The following is a 16,529-nucleotide window of genomic DNA, read 5'->3' as shown; positions in this document are numbered from 1 at the left end:
TGTTGTGTCTGAGTCGAGGTGTAAAATGGTCATGCTCTTATTCATATTGGCTACATATTGAAATATTACGTATTTTTGATGTATTGGGGTCAGGTGAAATGTGGTATTAACCCAGTTTCTTTGGATTTCTTTTTTTTCCTTTTTAAGATTTTATTTATTTTAAAGAGGGGGCAGGGAGGGAGAAAGAGAGGGAGAGAAACATCACATGTGGTTGCCTCTCTCGTGGCCTGCACCAGGGACCTGGCCCACAACCCATGTACGTTCCCTGACTGGGAATTGAACGGGGGACCCTTTGGTCCGCAGGCCGGTGCTCAATCCACTGAGCCACACCAGCCAGGGTGGTTTGTTTGGATTCCTGACGTGTCTGTTAGAAAGTGTGAAGTGGCCCATGTAGCTCGCACCGTCTCTGTGGACAGCACTCCTCGGAGTGTGGGGCCTGCTCTTGGGCCTCTTCCCTGCAGTCCTCTGGGGGGAGGTCTGGAGCCTGCTGAGTGGCAGGCTTCGCCTATTGTGTTTGTGCGGTGGTCACTGTGAGTGCAGCCCTTTGCTCCGCCCAGGCTCCGTCGGTAGGAAGGCCAACGTAGACGGTGGGTTGGGGACCCCTGCACGTGTGAGCGCTCCAGATCGAGGTCAGGAAATGGCCCCTGACTTTGGTCCTGGAGGGGCGGCAGCATTATTCAGAGGCTGCACTGTCCGCTTGGTGCACTTCCCAGGGCCGTGACCGCGGCTTCAGGCCTGTGGCCTGCCGGCCCGTCTCAGCTTGTCCAGCCAACCGCATCACCACAAGCCATGCAGGCCCTCCGTGTAGTGTGTTAAAGCCACTCGCAGTCACGGCAGGGACTCGAGCATCTGTGAGGCTGCGGTGGAGCACAGGCACCGCCCCATCGCGGTCTGGGGTTCTGCGTGAGGTGCGGCTGGGCTGTGGGACACACGTGGAAAGCCAGACTCTGGGGGAGTAGAGAGTCAAACGGGTGTTCCGATTCAAGGTATCAAGGACGTGGCAAGTGACAGCACGGATGGACCTGGAGACTATTAGGCAAAGTGAAGTAAGCCAGCCAAGGAAAGATGAATACCATATGAGCTCACTTATAACTGGAATCTAATGAGCAAAATAGAATCAGAGGCACAGAAACAAGGAACAGACTGACAGCTGTCGGGGGCGGGGGAGGCTGGGTAAAAGAAGGTGCAGGGTCTAGACAGAGAGCGTATATCACCCATGGACGTGGACCACGGCGTGGGGGTGGGCTGGGCGGAGGGGGACACGGCAGGATTGGGACAACTGTAATAGCATAAACAATAAAAAATAAGAATGTTGCAAGTAAGAGTAACTTGTTGGCAAAGAGCTATCTGGTATTTAGGTATTCCAAGCAGTGTTTTTTAAAAATTGAGTTAAAATACACAAAAAGCAGTGTCTTTTAAAGAGTTTTTAATTAAAACTTAAACCGAGATTTGTCTTGCAAGTGCTCCTCTTTTTTAAAAACAAGTGTTAAAATGTTGAAGTGGTTTTGAACTTACAGAAAAGCCGCAGAGAGAGCACAGGCTTCCCACGCGCCGAGTCGGCCACCCCACATACCGGTGTCCGCCACCCCCACGGAGCCTGTTTCTCAGGCAGTGGGTCTGCGTGGCGGGCCGCTAGCCCGTGCGACATCCCCTCCTGTTCCAGAGTCCCCCGTGGATGTCAGGCACCAACCGTGCCACATTCATCGTCACGTCTCCTGGGGTCTTCCTGGCTGTGACATTCTCTTCTTCTTCTTCACTCAGAAATTCCCCAGAATTCCAGAAACTCCTGGGCATCGCTATGGAACTCTTCCTGCTGTGCAGTGACGATGCCGAGTCGGACGTCAGGATGGTGGCCGACGAGTGCCTCAACAAAGTCATAAAAGTAAGAGCTTAGGGTGCACGCGCCGGACCGGGACCCTTTTGTTTGGAGCAGCGTTGTCCCCCGAGGTGTCTGCATGGGCGCCTCTGTGGTGTGAGGTCGGAGGCGCCCGTCTGCGGCACCCTGGCCACACCTGCAGGAACTGCCTGCCCCTCCCGGTGCATGAAGCCAGCGTCTCCGATCATGATTCATGATGTTATGACCTGGATGCAAGATGAGGTCTGCCGCTCCCAGCTGCTCCTTTGTGCTGCACACCAGGCACAGTGGTGCGGCTGCACTGCAGCCGGCTTCCTCGCCTAGTGCTCATCCTGGGCTGGCAGTGGGGTCTGGGTCTGGCTGGGCTCGCTCCCCCATGACAGAGGAGGGACAGGGTGGGAGCTTGTGGACGCCCTACGCCCGGGGTCAGGGATGGACTCTTGTCTTTTAGTGAGGACTGTTGCATGCCCGCGACCAGGCCCAGACTCTGTGGCCCAGGTGTCGGGGCACGTCCTGCTCTTCATTTCTGTAGGGAAGGGCCCTGGGGACCCTGGACAGCCTGACCATGTACTCTGCCCCCATCACGCACAGGCTGTGTGAGGTGGCATGCCCCCAGTTCTGAGGGGCGGGTGGCCTGGGTGGCAGTCAGAAGGCTCGGGGCTCCCGTCCAGGGGAGTGGTGGCTGCTGGGTGAGCCAGGAGACTTGAGGCCTTCTTCAGCACTGTGGCGTCCAGCCCTAGGGGTGCCAGGGGCCCTTGGTGGGAGGTGCTGAGGCCAGTCAGGGGTCATACTTCGTTCAGTGGAGAATGAGCAGCTCTCAGAGGTTGTTGGCTTGGAGGAGTGGCACGTGGACCCGGGTGACAACGGCAGCCTGTCTCAGAGGGGGGAAGGGCCCTGGGCTGGGGGTCTGCAGGCGGCTGGTGGGCCAGGAAAGGGGCTTGGTGCCTGGGGTCCTCGGGGACCTCAGGGTTCCTGGGGCCCTGCGGCTGGGAGTGTCTGGGCATCAAGGGAGGACCAGGTCTTCAGAAAGGAAGCGGGGTCGCTTTGGGGTCGCCGCGGCTCTGACCTGGCAGGCGCACCGCCACGTGCTGACTCTCGGACTGGGGGCCTTGCTCTGATGGGGGGCACCCAGCAGAGTGCGCCCCACAGAGGGGCCTGCCCGGGCGGCCTTCACGCTTGGCTGTGGAGGTTGCCGGATGAGAGTGGAGATCGGATTCAGTCGTCTGCCAGTAAGTTCGATACTGTGTAGTATTTGCTTATAGTAAAGGTGAAATTCTTTCTCTTCCGTTTTCATTCAGGCACCTGAATCCAGTTCATCCAGTAGCCTTCGGCATATGTATTACTTTTTCCTTAACGAACAGGCTCTCAGTTTAGTTGCTGTTAAACCCGCTCTGCCCCGAGGTGGGAATTCGTGTGGCCAGTCAGCTCCCCGGGGAGCTCGTGGCCCTCGCCCCGAACACACCCCGTGTCTTGTCCTAGGCTCTGATGGACTCCAGTCTCCCGAGGCTGCAGTTGGAGCTCTACAAAGAAATTAAAAAGGTAGTTTTTTGTTTTCCGTCGTTGAAACAACAGTCCTCTTTCGCCATATTGAGTAGTTTGGTGAAATTTTATCTCATATTTCATAAGTAAAAATGTTAGAAGGAAAATCTGTTTGGTAGATTGTTATATGGTTTAGTTTTCTTCAAAACGTAATTTTTTTAAAGGTTTTATTTATTTATTTTTAGAGACGGGGGAGGGAGAAAGAGAGGGAGAGAAACATCAGTGTGCGCCCCCTACTGGGGACCTGGCTCGCAACCCAGGCATGTGCTCTGACTGGGAATCAAACCAGCAACCCTTTGGCTCATAGGCTGGTACTCAATCCAGTGAGCCACACCAGCAAGGGCAAAAAGTTACTCTTCTTTTTAGATGACATGAGAATTTGAAATGGTAACTTACTTTTATTTCTTTATAATTCGGTTCACCAAACCATAAACTTTCTAAAGCGATTAAACATTTACATGGCCTTTTCTCTAAAAACAGAAGTTAACATTGAAGAAAATGCTTTTGTTTATATGAAGTCCTCTTGGTACTAGCGTCTGTGACTTGTATTTATTTTTTAAATTCCTTTTTAATTTATGGATTTTTTCCTCTGAGAGGGAGGGAGGGAGGGAGACACTAATCGGCTGTTGCACGCATCTGCCTTCATCGGCTGCTTTTTGTGCACTCCCCTGACTGGGGTCAGACGCGCAGCCTTGGTTCCTCGGGACGGCGCTCTAGCCAGCTGGGCCACGGGTCAGGCCGGGCCACGGGCCAGGCCGCGCCTGTGGTGTTCGAACGTAATGCGCTCATTAAACCCACTCAGAACGGTGCTCCTCGAAGCCTGCGTGCTGCCCTGTGGAGGTTTGCTGAGCTGGCTCACCTGGTTCGGCCCCAGAAATGCAGGTACGTCCTACCCTCTGGGTGATGGTGATGATTACTATTATTATTATTATTTGGGTGGAGGGCCAGCTCCTTGGATGGAGTCTTCACATCTCGGCTTGAATGTCACCACTTTAGAGATCTTTCCTGCGCACTCTGTCTGGACTTGCCCACCTCTGTCCCTCCAAATTGTGGTCCATGTCCCGCTTATTCTTCCTTCCCAGCACTCGCTGCTCTCAGGAATGTTCTTGCACACTTTGTCAGCACGCCTGGTCACTTCCCACCGTCCCTTCTGGGTGGGGTGCGTCTGAGACGGCAGAGGTCCCCCATCTGTCCTCTGCTGTAGCCCAGCACTGAGGGCAGCGTCTGTACCTGGTGGCTGCCGAAAGACACCTGTCAGGGCGGAGGCCAGGTCCTGCCCTCACTGGTGCTCACCATGGGAGTCAGGGAAATAGGCACCTTGCTCGGTGACGCGGCTACAACGTGGACTTGAAACTGTGAGTCACGTGCAGCCAGTGGAGACAGTCCTGGGGTGGAAACAAAAGAGGGACTACAGTTTGCAACTCCACCCTCGTGGCCCTAACCGGCAACACGTCCGCAGACCCTAGACCGCGCCCCCGAGGAGGTGGTGAAGGGGCCCAGACCCTCACCGTGAGTGTGAGACGATGGCCCGTGCCACTGCGCGGGAGTTCAGCGAGGGCTGCACAGCGCGGCCGTGGAGCTGCAGTCGCCGAGAACACTTCTCTTTGCTCAACCACCTGCTTTACTGTTCTTGTTTTGAGTCATTTGTTACATTTCTAAGCGGCGCATCCCCAGTTCACATGGCAACCAAAGGGACCTCAAGGAGGCAGGACGGGGTATCGGTGTGTCCTGCCTGGAACTCAGGGTTCACTTGCTGGAGCTGTTCAGATGGAACCCAGGTTCCCTGGCTTGCAAGCCCCAGGGGAATCTTGCCCCAAGGGCCCCTACACCTCACATACTCTCTGTTGACTCATTGGGCTGATTTTACTTCTTCAGAAAGTCAGGTTTCTCTTCCTCTCCATGGCTGGTTTTTTTTCCCCTGGGGTCTGTGAAAAACCTGTCTCCTTAGAAAGGGGAGCCTCGCCTCCCTAGTGGGGTCCTGGACGCGGACCTGTCCGGCCCGCCTCGCTGGGGGAGGTTCGGTGGTCCTGGTTCCTCAGGCCTGTGGCCCCTTCCTGCAGGGTGGGCCTTTGTCTTGAGAGTTCCAGGCCTTCTTATCACTAAGGCTTTTCTTAGGTGGGAAAGTTAGAAATGCTTTTTGTAATGTGTTTTTCCCAAGAAAATTGGGTTGTCATTTCTTACCTTTTATTTTTGAAATTGTATTTTCTTATGTTATCTCTTGTTTTCTAACTTAAACTGTGAATATTTCAGTAATGATTATAATTCACTGCAAATAACTTTGGAAAAAGAGCTTTGGAGAGTCTCCACAGTCATAGGGGAAACGCAGGGCGCGCGTCTCCCACATCAGAGCTCCCTGCGCAGGTCTTCTCCCTGCCCCTTTGGCGGCGGTCTGCTCCACACTCACTGCTTCTGTCTCACGGGATGGAGCCGCTGGAGCAGTCAATGTTCCCTCACCTCTGCAGGCCTTACTTGGTGAACCTTCTGCCTTGCCTGACTCGGACAAGCAAGAGACCCGAGGAATCTGTTCAGGAGACCTTGGCTGCAGCTATCCCCAAAATAATGGCTTCATTCGGCAACTTTGCAAATGACAATGAAATTAAGGTATGATTGGCACCTCATGTCCCAAAATTGTGAGCGCTTCTGGTGGGGGGTCGTTCGAGGGCACTTTGGGAGTTCTGCTGTGCTTCCAGCTCAGGTCAAGACCCCTGAGGTCCACTAAGAGCTTCTTTCCTCTCCTGCTCTCTCCTGTGGGTGCAGAGCCGAGTCAGGGCAGTGCACCCACGCAGATTCAGGGGGCACTGTTCTGAGCAGATTGGGTTCTGGTGCACGGGGCTGGCTCTTGTATTGGTCGGGGCGAGGTGGGGAGGGGCAGCTGTCCGGGCCTGTGAGTGGGGAGTGGGGCATGGAGGGCCCCACAGCTGTCAGGGACCCCTTGACCTCCTGTTCATTCTGCGCCCTGGCAAGCTGCCTCCATACCTGCTTTTCTGTGCCATTTGCAATGTCCAGGAATCGTGGCACTGTCGCAGGGTCTGAGGATGACAGGTTCTCGATCTGCTGCTGTGGCTCAGTGTTCCCGCGTGTTTCCAAACAGCCTGCCGGTGCGGCTGGCTCTGGGTGTTCTGCTGTGGGAGACGTGGGCCTGGCTCCGCCTTCGCCCAGTTTTGTGCTGTGGCCATGTCGGTGTGTGTGATGCTCACTGTGCTCTGCCCCATGGTTCTGCTTCTCTGCACAGCTCCCTGGTGTACATGCCATTGATAACCGCCTCTTTCTTATGTGCTTATTGCTCTTTGGCCATTTCTGTCTTCTCACACCTTTTAGCGGCTTGGTAAAGTGCACCCCAGTGGTTCCCACAGGGCAGTTGCTTTGCTGGGTCGTTGTGCCAACTAGAGTCGCCTACCCAGACTCTGGTGACACACCCCAGTCAGGCTGGGCTGCTACACAGTCTCAGCCCAGGGCTTTTCCTGGCCGTTACCCTGGGAGCCACCTTCGCTGCTCTCCTGTTGGACTCCCAGCACCTGGATGCTTGTCTCTCTCCTCCCTGGCTCACAACCTTCTTGGGTCTCTGTGTCCCCAGCCGCCGCCTCTCCCGAGCGTTCTTGGCACTGGGGGCTTCAGACCTGAGAAGGCCCCCGAGCTCTCATATTCAGTTGTATTTACTCTTCCAAACTCGCAGTGGGCTGACCCTTCATAATAACGCTGACCTTTCCCTGTGCTCATGTCCTGATGTGATGTTTCAGTGATACGTTCGTGTGTATTTTCTCTCAAAGGAGCTCTTTAAGGTGCTGACACTTTTTTCTTGGAGTTGAAAAAGTTGGTCAGAGATAAGTTGACGAGGTGGTATCTCTGGGGCACTGGAGGCCACAGACTGCTGGGACCTCCTGTGGCCAGGTGTGGCTCCTTCACCCGTCTGATCCCAGGGTCTGATCTGTAGGTTCACTGGGAGCTGACGCACCTCTGAGAACCAGGGGGCCAACCCCTGTGGGGAGAAAGCTGTGCAGAAGTCAGGCACCAGTCTGTCTGTTTGCAGCTTGTTCTCCTGGAGTCGTACCTCCCGTGCAGGGCCCCAGTGGCTTCCCTGACCCAGTCAGCAGTGCCCAGCACTCACTGACCAGCAGCAGGGATAGTCTCTCGTTCAGAGCCCCGTGTAGAGTCATGGTGAGTGGGCGTTCTCAGGCAGCATCCCCACCAGGACTGCCGTCGGACAAGCAAGTGCAGGCTGCTGGATGGTTGCCCTTCACTCTCCGGCTGTTGGTAACGGTTCAGTGGCCGTGGTTAGCATCTCGGCGCCTCTGTCGCTTACTCCGAAGGTCCAGTGACAGGTCTGCTCCCTGTTTCCTTGGAGCAGTGTGTGTAGGGTCCTGTCCCAGCGCAGTCGGGCTGCCGTCCTCTAGGCCCAGGACATCCTCGGTGGCCATCACTGAGGCAGCATGTGGACAAAGCCTCTCTGAGGCCGGGCGTTGCTGTAGTGGCTCATGCTCTTTTTGCTTTGACTTCATTATTTGTCGGGCTTTTTTAAACTGCATTTATTTTACATAGTGTTGTTTTCTGACCCTGTCTCCGAATACTGTGGGTACAGCTTTTCCAGAGCTAAGGCTTCCACGTTCATGTCCCGGCTTGCACTCGAATAGACTACATATTTGCAAGCTGCTCTGGAACACCCCAAATTTGGGTGCATCCATGCGGCTTAAGAAAGTCTGGAATTGTTGATGATTTACGCTCTACAAGGACCTGGAGCAAGTCGAGTTTCTGAAATGCACGGCAGGCTTCCTCGGAGCTCCCTCCTCCAGCCAGGTGGCCTCTTGCTCCTGCAGGTTCTGCTGAAGGCTTTCCTGGCGAACCTGAAGTCCAGCTCCCCGACTGTTCGGCGGACGGCGGCCAGCTCCGCGGTGAGCATCTGCCAGCACTCCAGGAGGACGCAGTACTTCTACAGCTGGCTGCTCAATGTGCTCCTGGGTAAGGCAGGGTCCCCAGGTGCTTTTCCCAGTGTAGAGGTGACCTCTGCAATCAGGCAGCCCTCGGCCTGTGGACCAGACCCTCGGGCCCTGGCTGGCTGGGAAATGGGAGCTAGGTTGGGGCTGCAGTGAGCCCATGTGGGGGTTCAGAAAGGCTGCTCCTCTTCCCTGCAGAAGTGTGGGTGCAGCCGTGTGCAAGGACAGCCAGTGGGGAGGGGCGCGGGCTGGTGTGCCACCCCACATGACTCCCAGGTCTAGCCCTCCATGCAGCCTGACTGCACAGCTGGCGGACGTGGCTCCATGAGTGTGGGGCATCCCCAAGGGCTGAAGCCGAGCCTTAGGGCCCTGGGGGCCTCGTCACCGCGTGGGTCTGCTGAGTGTGTCCCGAGTTCGTGGGGCGACTGTGGGAGTCAGCACCAGCACACGCTGCAGGTGGCTTGTGGACATTCGTCATGAGTGACAACCGCCTGACTTCCTGGTGCAGCAGAGCCCAGTGCGAGGGAGGGAGGGCCGCCCGTTGTGCTCTGAGGTCTCTGCCCACGCTGCGACACGCTGTGTTTCTCCACAGTGATGTCTGTGCCCACTTCATCCCCCACTGCCAGCCTCAGGGGTGGGTGCTCCTGTAGCCTCTTCTCCGTCCCAGACCGAGCTCCGATGCCCCCAGTAGCGAGCCCGTCTGAGGGACCCCGTGCTGTCTTCCAGGCCTGCTGGCTCCCGTCGCGGACGAGCACCCGCCCCTGCTGGTCCTGGGCGTGCTGCTCGCACTGAGGTGCTTGGTGCCTTTGCTGCAGCAGCAGGTCCAGGACACCAGCCTGAAGGGCAGCTTCGGGGTCACGCGGAAAGAGACGGAGGTGTCCCCCTCGACAGAGCAGCTGGTGCAGGTAGGGCCTGGGTTCACTGGAGTGCAGATGCGGAGATGACTCCGTGTGGACAGGCAGGTCCTCGGGACAGGGAGCCGCGGGGCCAGCTAAGAGCTTGGACTCTGCAGCCAGGCCACCTGGTTTGTGGCCTGAGGTCATAACCCCTAGCCACGTGACTCCCAGTCACATCTGAGGGAAACAAAGGCACACTTCACAAGGTGACCAGAGCACGAGGCACTGGACACACAGACACGGCGGTGGGCCAGGTCGCCTGTGGACTACTGTTTGCGGAGCTGCAACCCGGAGGGACGGAGGGTCCATCCGGAAGGTCTGCAGCCCAGTGACCACAAGGCGCTGCCTCTGAGGCTTTTCATTTTGTGCCCTTCTGGGCGGCCCTGTGTGTTCCCAGGCCGTGTGTGACTTTTGTTGATGATGAGGCTTCCCAACTCCGCAGTGGAAGTAGAGCGCCAGTCACTCTTGAACTTCAGATGAATCGTGACTCACTTTGTGGCATAAGGCTGCCTGAAACCTCACGTCCATACTGTGAACCTGCTGGTCGTTTATGGGAACAGACTCCGCTGGTGCTCTGTGTGTGTGTGGCCTCTCCAGCAGAGGGGGGAGAATAACGCCCTTTTCTCTGTATGACAAGGCAGAGCATTGGAGGGCGGGTAACGTCCGACCTGACTCTCCACCAGCTGGGAGCTGTGTCTTGGCGCCCTGGCCACCGTGGCTCTCGCCTGCCGCACGCACGGCGGGGTCACTGCTGCAGACCGAGCCCCCTCCCACGCCGGCAGCCAGCTGCAGGCTGGCGGGCAAGAGCTCATGCTCCTTTGCTCTTGAGGATGGCTATCCTTTCTTTTAGGGAGTTAACACCATAGTGAGAGAGATTGTGGGAATTTAGAAAACCATGTGGAAGCTACTGATCACCCTGGTAGAAGCGTCAGAGAAAGTTTCGGGGCAGAAATTAAGGCACACGTGTTGCTATCAGAAGCCAAAGGCAGAAATTAAGGCACACGTGTTGCTATCAGAAGCCAAAGGCAGAATGAGGCAGTTTGCTATAAGAAAGGCAGAATTGAGGCACACGTGTTGCTATCAGAAGCCAAAGGCAGAATTGAGGCACGTGTTGCTAGAAGCGGCAGAAATTAAGGCACACGTGTTGCTATCAGAAGCCAAAGGCAGAAATTAAGGCACACGTGTTGCTGTCAGAAGCCAAAGGCAGAAATTAAGGCACACGTGTTGCTGTCAGAAGCCAAAGGCAGAAATTAAGGCACACGTGTTGCTGTCAGAAACCAAAGGCAAACCTAGCGTGCCTGGGAGAGCCCTGATGGCAGTGCTTGCTCTCCGCCCATAGGTGTACGAGCTGACCCTGCATTACGCACAGCACCCAGACCACAACGTGGTGACCGGGGCTCTGGAGCTCCTGCAGCAGCTTCTCCGGACCCCGCCTCCCGCCCTGCTGCGGGCCCTGACCACGCCTGGTGGCCTGGCACAGCTTGGAGCCCCCAGCCGGGAGCCTGGCGGGCGGAGCCGCAGCGGGAGTATTGTGGAGCTGATAGGTGAGTTCTGGGCTGAGCCCGGGAGGTCTCAGGTTCTCCCCCAACGTTCCGTGCGATGTCATCCCACTTTACAAAGGGAGGGCTGAAGTGGGGGAAGGTGGGGTGCACACGGGGGACCCGCTCTCTGACTTGGCCGCCTCCCCGTGGCCTTTCATCTGTTGGGAAGCGAAAACCTGAGGGAGAGGACTTTAGGGGCTGTTGTTTGTCTGCCCTCTGGGTCCCTGTTGGCCGCCCCGGCTGCCTTAGCAAGAGCCTCCCGCTGCTGCCGCACGCACACACACACACACACACACACACGGTTGTTTCCTTGCGGACCACGGGCCGCGTCTGACACGGAGACGCCCTGGGGAAGCTGGAAGAGACGGGGCGCCCTGCACTGCGGCTCCTAGAGCCGAGGCAGGCACAGGGGGGGCTTCGGTGCCTCCAGCCTCTCCCTGGCCTTGCCACTCTGGCCGGCCGAGTGCCGCACGGGTGTGGTGTGGCCCTGACTCGCTGCGTCCGCAGAGCTTTGTTTAACACGCGTTTCTGCAGCAGGAGCAGCACGCGGTCGTGTGCCTGAACCTAGAAATCCCCTTTTCTGAGTAATGTGTGGCCCAGAATACTCAGAAACCAGTGTTTCTAATGAAAATTTGATTGTGAGTTGATGAGCTCATCTGAGATTTCTGACGTTCTCAATTTGGCCTTTCAAAGGCATTTCTGTATGTGTTCCTCTGACGCCAGGTCACGTCTTTGGAACTACGTGCTTTAGTGGTGATGGAGTTTTCACGTCAGAATCGAAGCGTAGTAATGTGGTGCTTAGGCACCGCCTACGTAAACGTGCTCACATGTTCTCCGGTTTTCGAGTTGAGTCAGGCTTTTTGAAAATTTTTGAATTCCTTCTGAATTTTAGCCACTTGTTACCTTACTTTCATATCTGTCTTTTTTTTTTTTTTTTTTTTTGTGATCTGCAGCTGGAGGGGGTTCTTCGTGCAGCCCTGTCCTTCCAAGGAAACAGAAAGGTGATCATTTCAGAAACCAGAGTCTGGAGCCCCGCCGATTGTCCCGTGTCCCTCTGCCGCCTGCCTGTGCTTTGCACTTGCAAGGGCTGCACGTGTGTGGCGGGACCTGCCTCGGCCTAGCGGGCGGCTCGAAAGCCGCTGTGTCCCCCAATTGCTTTGCCTCACATTTGTGATGCCCCCGGGTGGGGGTTGGGGACTCTTTCTGTGACAGGCCAGGTGGTGCGCGGTGCAGTCCTGGGGGCCGTCCCGCCTCTTGTGACTGCTGCTCTGTCCTGTGGCAGGGAGGGCGCCGCAGACGGCACTGGCGGGCGGGGCTGTTCTGGCCGACATCCTTAGAACAGGCGTGAGGGAGCATGTTACGCTCTGTCAGAGTGACTCGCCTTCCCAGTCAGCTTCGTTCAGTGTTAGTCAGCAATGGCGTTTGTTGACTCTTTTGTTAATTTGGGCTGCTTGTCATTTTCCAGCCATGTTTGGCTTTGCAGAGGCCACACAGTGTTCAAGGTGATACAGTTAATTATTTTTAGGACAACACCAGTTATTTTTCTCCAGTCTAGATTTCTGTAGGAAGTAATTGCTGTTGTGTTTTAATTGTGAAACCTTAAAACGACGTTCTTGTTCTTAGTTACAGGGTGGCACACAGCACACTAATTAATCCTTTTCTGAGCCATGAGTTGAACGTTTCCTTGGGAGCCTGGTGCCTAATATTTGCAGCATCGCATGGGGTCGTAACGGGAGTGATATTCTGGCTGCCTCTGAGTTAAGCGAACATTTCCTAGAAGTTAGGAGTGGTGGTCTTTGGGCCGTCATAATGAGGGATGCTTCATCAAACTTAGACTGAAATGCTGAGGTTGCTTGAAAGCCCAAGGATCCTAGGAAAGTTAGTCTATCATGCTTGTGTTTGGAGCTTTTTGGGCCTGTGCCGTTGCTCCGATGCTGCATTTGGCTCGGCCGCCCTTCCCAGCGAGGACAGAAGGACGGCCGAGTCCCCTGGCCGACAGGAGTTGCTTTGTTTTCTTCTGGCTGCACCACGGGACATGTCTGCTGTCTCTTTTTTATTTTTCCGGCATACTTTGTTTTCTTTTGTCTTTTCCTTCAGAGCTGTGGTTATAAACTTCCGTGTTTTCCCTCAAATTTGCTTTTTCAATGGAAGTCTGCCGCTCTACGAGAGAGAAAAGTGGAGTTACTGCAGGATGCAGGATGAGGCGGGCGGGGGGCTGCCCTTGGCAAGGCCTCCTGGCGGCGGATGTGCAAACCGCTGACTCCAGGGACGGACTGCTTTCCTTAGGAGCTGAGCTCGCAGGGCGGGATTTTCCTGGCTTCTTCCAGGCGCAGTACTTGCTGAGGGGTGAGGGCCTGTTATTTAGTAGATGAGCTGAGTCAGTTTCATCTAAAGTCTTGGGTTCCTTTGCTTTGTTTTTTTTTACTTTGCCTTTAATGTCATACCAGTGTGGGTTTCGGGAAGTTGTCACACCCATGATCTGGTTTTTGAAAATCAGTGAAATTATAGATTATGGGTTGCCAAAAACTACTTTGTTACTGTCATTTAATGACATGTATGTGTAATGTAACCGTACGGTTCAATGAGTCCACTTCAATTGCGTTATGACTTTTGCATTTTTTTTCTTATTAATATAGTCTGGAAACCACGAACTATAACATGTATTTTTGAACTTTGCAAAAGATGAAATATTATACTAACCTCTCCGATTATACATTGCTTGAGTTCTGATTGTTGACCTTTAAAAGTGACCTTTAGGTGTCAGGTGCTTCATATACGAGTTCTGTTCTGCCGTTGGACCTGAGTACCCCAGGGGCTGGCAGAATGGGTCCCAGCCCTAATGCACCATTTTAAGATTAAAAAGTAATAGAAGCTGTGTAACTTCAACTGTAATCTAAACCAACAAATAGTCATCAGGCACGAGAGCCCTTTGCAGCAGCGTCTGAGAATCGTTGTGTGGGACTTCCGTCCATGTCGATGGGCCGGTGCGATTGCCACCCTGTGACACCCTGTGCTGCTCGTGCTCCGCGCTCTCCAGGCAGAAAAACGCTGCCTGTGCGGACAGACCGGGAGGGGCTCGGCCCGGGTGTGGGGGCCGCCCACCTGGACCGAGCGCTTGCTTGGCCCCCCTAGTCCTTCCTTTCAGCTGAAACGAGCTCCCGCTGCACTGCTTCTAGGGAAGGAGCTCTTCGGGGAAGCGGCCGCCCTGGAGGACGACTCGGAGCCGAGGTCGGAGGGCAGCAGCCCGGCCTTCCCAGGTAGCTCTCTGGAGGGAGGCCGTTTGCTCCTCGTGGAGAATTCTGGCTTCTCTGTAATGTTCACTCTGAAACGTCCGTGTGTTTTCTGGCTTTAGATATTTGCTCTTTTCCTTGGTTTAGGCTGTTTTACAATTAGGTCTGTACTGTGTGGGCACAAATCTTTCTGAGTGGGGGATGGTGGGTGAAGGCGAACTGCATGGGCTGCGAGGGAAGTGGGGTTCAAAGTCGCCTGTGGACGGTGTAAGGTGGCAAGCTGTGCGTGCTCCCCCACCCGGCAGGGGCGCACTGACCCGGGCAATGGTGCCCGAGTTCAGTGAGAGCGGCTTGTCCGCGTAGCCCTGCTCCAAAGAACGGCTTATTTAGGAAGGAAGGTCTGCGTAATCACAGTGGTGGCTCTTTATTTCATTCATTTACACAATAGCAATTGATTTTCTAATTACAAAAACAAAGTTAAAACAACAAAATTTTAGCTATAACAATAAACCTTAAGTGCTCTTTGGCCCAGTGGTTTCCAGGGGTGACTCCTGCTAATAGCTTAGCATGCTCAGTCTGTCCAGAAGGTATCTAGCTGTGCACTGTGAAGAATGGAGGCATTTACTGAAGAAGATACAAACTACAGTAAACATTGTACAGAGGACGGTGATGCCTCAGGCCCCCTCAAAGTAGGCACTGTGGGACTCGCATAGTTCTCCATTTTACCATCAGCTGCCCCGCCGTATTTTCCTGAATCTCATTGTTGGTCTGAAATCTCTTCCCTCTCAAAGGTGATTTTAGTTTTGGGAAAAGCCAAAAGTCCCAGGGCACCAAATCTGGGCTGTAGGGGGGCTGAGTCACTTGGGTGATTCGATGTTTCACCAAAAAATTCTGCATGAGACTTGGTACATGAGCAGACACATTGTTGTGATGAAGCTGCCAGTCCCCAGTGGCCCGTGGCTGCGGCCTCTGAGTCATACAAATAGTTTCCACGGAGGAACGTTCAAGCTTAACGTGAAATTTCATGCAGCTTCGTTGGTCTACTCGCTCGGTCATTTTGACTGCAGTGGCCACACAGTGCCCGTGCTCACTCAGCGGCTGTACTGCCCCCGCTGACCAGTGCGGTTCAGCACTGGGACGTGTGCACACTCCAGTCCCTCTCCTAGGCTGCCAGGTGACATCAGTGTCACGTAAACTGTTCTCATTGTTTTAATAATGGCTGGACTTCTTGTGGATAGGTTTTGTAAATCTATTTGTAGTGGTTTTACATGTAGTGTTTTTTTTTAAATGGGAATATAAAAACCATATGAAGGAAATGTGCAAATTTGTGCTCCAGGAGACCGAGAACAGCTTAGGGGTCTTGAACAGGGTCTGGGAAGAAGGAAATCCCACCTCAAAGTGATGACGACTTCTGAGCATGGCTTGCCCGGAGCACCAGGCACGTGTGGTTGCGGCTCTGGGCCCTGCCTGCGAGCTGCAGGCCTTGCCCTGTGACCTGGAGCGAAGGCTGCAGCCGCTGCAGAGGCCTGGAAGGGGCGATGCTTCTGGGCCCAGGTCAGGTTCTGGTTCGTAGACCGGGACAGGTACCTGCTGCCAACCCTGACCTTATTGTCCACGGAGTCACGTGGTGAAAGGTGGGTCAGCACAGTGGAGAGCATCTGTGGTCATGTGTGGAGGGCGCCCGGCGCCTTACTTTTGAGATGCGCTAGTTCGTAGTCTCACTGCCGTTCAGCGGTTTTGCTGTTAAAACAGTGAATTTCAGGTGTTTTGCAAACATGTCATCACTGTTGAGTGTTTCCCAGCCCTTTGAGAATGAACATCTCTTTGTCTTCAGCCTCGGTCAAGGGTGAGATCTGTGGGGAGCTGGCCGCCCCTCCCAGGCTCTCCACTCCCGGCCCTGCCGGCTCAGCCGCGGCCGCCTCGGATCGCGACATCATCACCGAGCAGCCCCGGGCGCAGCACACGCTGCAGCCGGACGCAGTGGACCTGGCCGACTGCGACTTGACGAGCGCCGCCACCGACGGGGACGAGGAGGACATCCTGAGCCACAGTTCCAGCCAGATCAGTGCTGTCCCGTCCGACGCAGCTGTGGACCTGAATGATGGGACGCAGGCCTCCTCCCCCGTCAGCGACAGCTCCCAGACCTCTACTGAGGGCCCCGATTCGGCCGTGACCCCTTCAGACAGCTCTGAGATTGTGAGTGTGGGGGTGGCCTGGTCTCCGCAGGGGCTCTTTCCTGGAGGCCCCCGTCCGAGCCCTTCACCGGGGGGTGGTTAGGCCAGAAATTAGATTAGTGCGTGATGAGGGCTCTGCCAAGGCGGAGAGCACTTTAATTTTTTTTTTTAGTAAAGATTTTGTTTGTTTATTATTAGAGGGGGGATGGAGCGAGAAGGAGGGAGAGAAGACACCTCGGGCCCACTCCTCCACCTGGGGACGTTGGTGTTGAGAACACAGTGACCGCGTCTTCCAGCGCTCTGACGACACCCCGCCGCACGGCCTCCTGGCCGGGGGTCCGCGGTCTCATCCTGTCGGAGCCGTCC

The 16,529-nt window shown here is 55.1% G+C and overlaps 1 protein-coding gene across 6 annotated transcripts in view; it reads left to right on the top strand.

The window, feature by feature from the left end:
• Positions 1-16,529, top strand: part of HTT (huntingtin) — a 106,970-nt gene that overhangs the window by 23,838 nt on the left and 66,603 nt on the right. For 5 of the 6 annotated variants that reach the window (XM_053672285.1, XM_053672283.1, XM_053672282.1 and 2 more), the window contains 10 exons: positions 1,762-1,882; positions 3,335-3,394; positions 4,197-4,276; positions 5,857-5,995; positions 8,206-8,347; positions 9,049-9,227; positions 10,558-10,762; positions 11,713-11,760; positions 13,936-14,016; positions 15,824-16,185. In XM_053672285.1, coding sequence (XP_053528260.1) covers positions 1,762-1,882; positions 3,335-3,394; positions 4,197-4,276; positions 5,857-5,995; positions 8,206-8,347; positions 9,049-9,227; positions 10,558-10,762; positions 11,713-11,760; positions 13,936-14,016; positions 15,824-16,185 — 1,417 coding nt within the window. The remainder of the gene's footprint in view (positions 1-1,761; positions 1,883-3,334; positions 3,395-4,196; positions 4,277-5,856; positions 5,996-8,205; positions 8,348-9,048; positions 9,228-10,557; positions 10,763-11,712; positions 11,761-13,935; positions 14,017-15,823; positions 16,186-16,529) is intronic. The other variant, XM_053672284.1, reaches the window with a different exon arrangement.

This window comes from Artibeus jamaicensis, unplaced genomic scaffold (genome assembly GCF_021234435.1).
Source record: "Artibeus jamaicensis isolate MK-2021 breed Jamaican fruit bat unplaced genomic scaffold, CSHL_Jam_final contig_76, whole genome shotgun sequence".
Taxonomy (NCBI): Eukaryota; Metazoa; Chordata; class Mammalia; order Chiroptera; family Phyllostomidae; genus Artibeus; species Artibeus jamaicensis.
The sequence above is the reverse complement of the archived record's forward strand: the minus strand, read 5'-3'. Positions and strand labels throughout refer to the sequence as shown.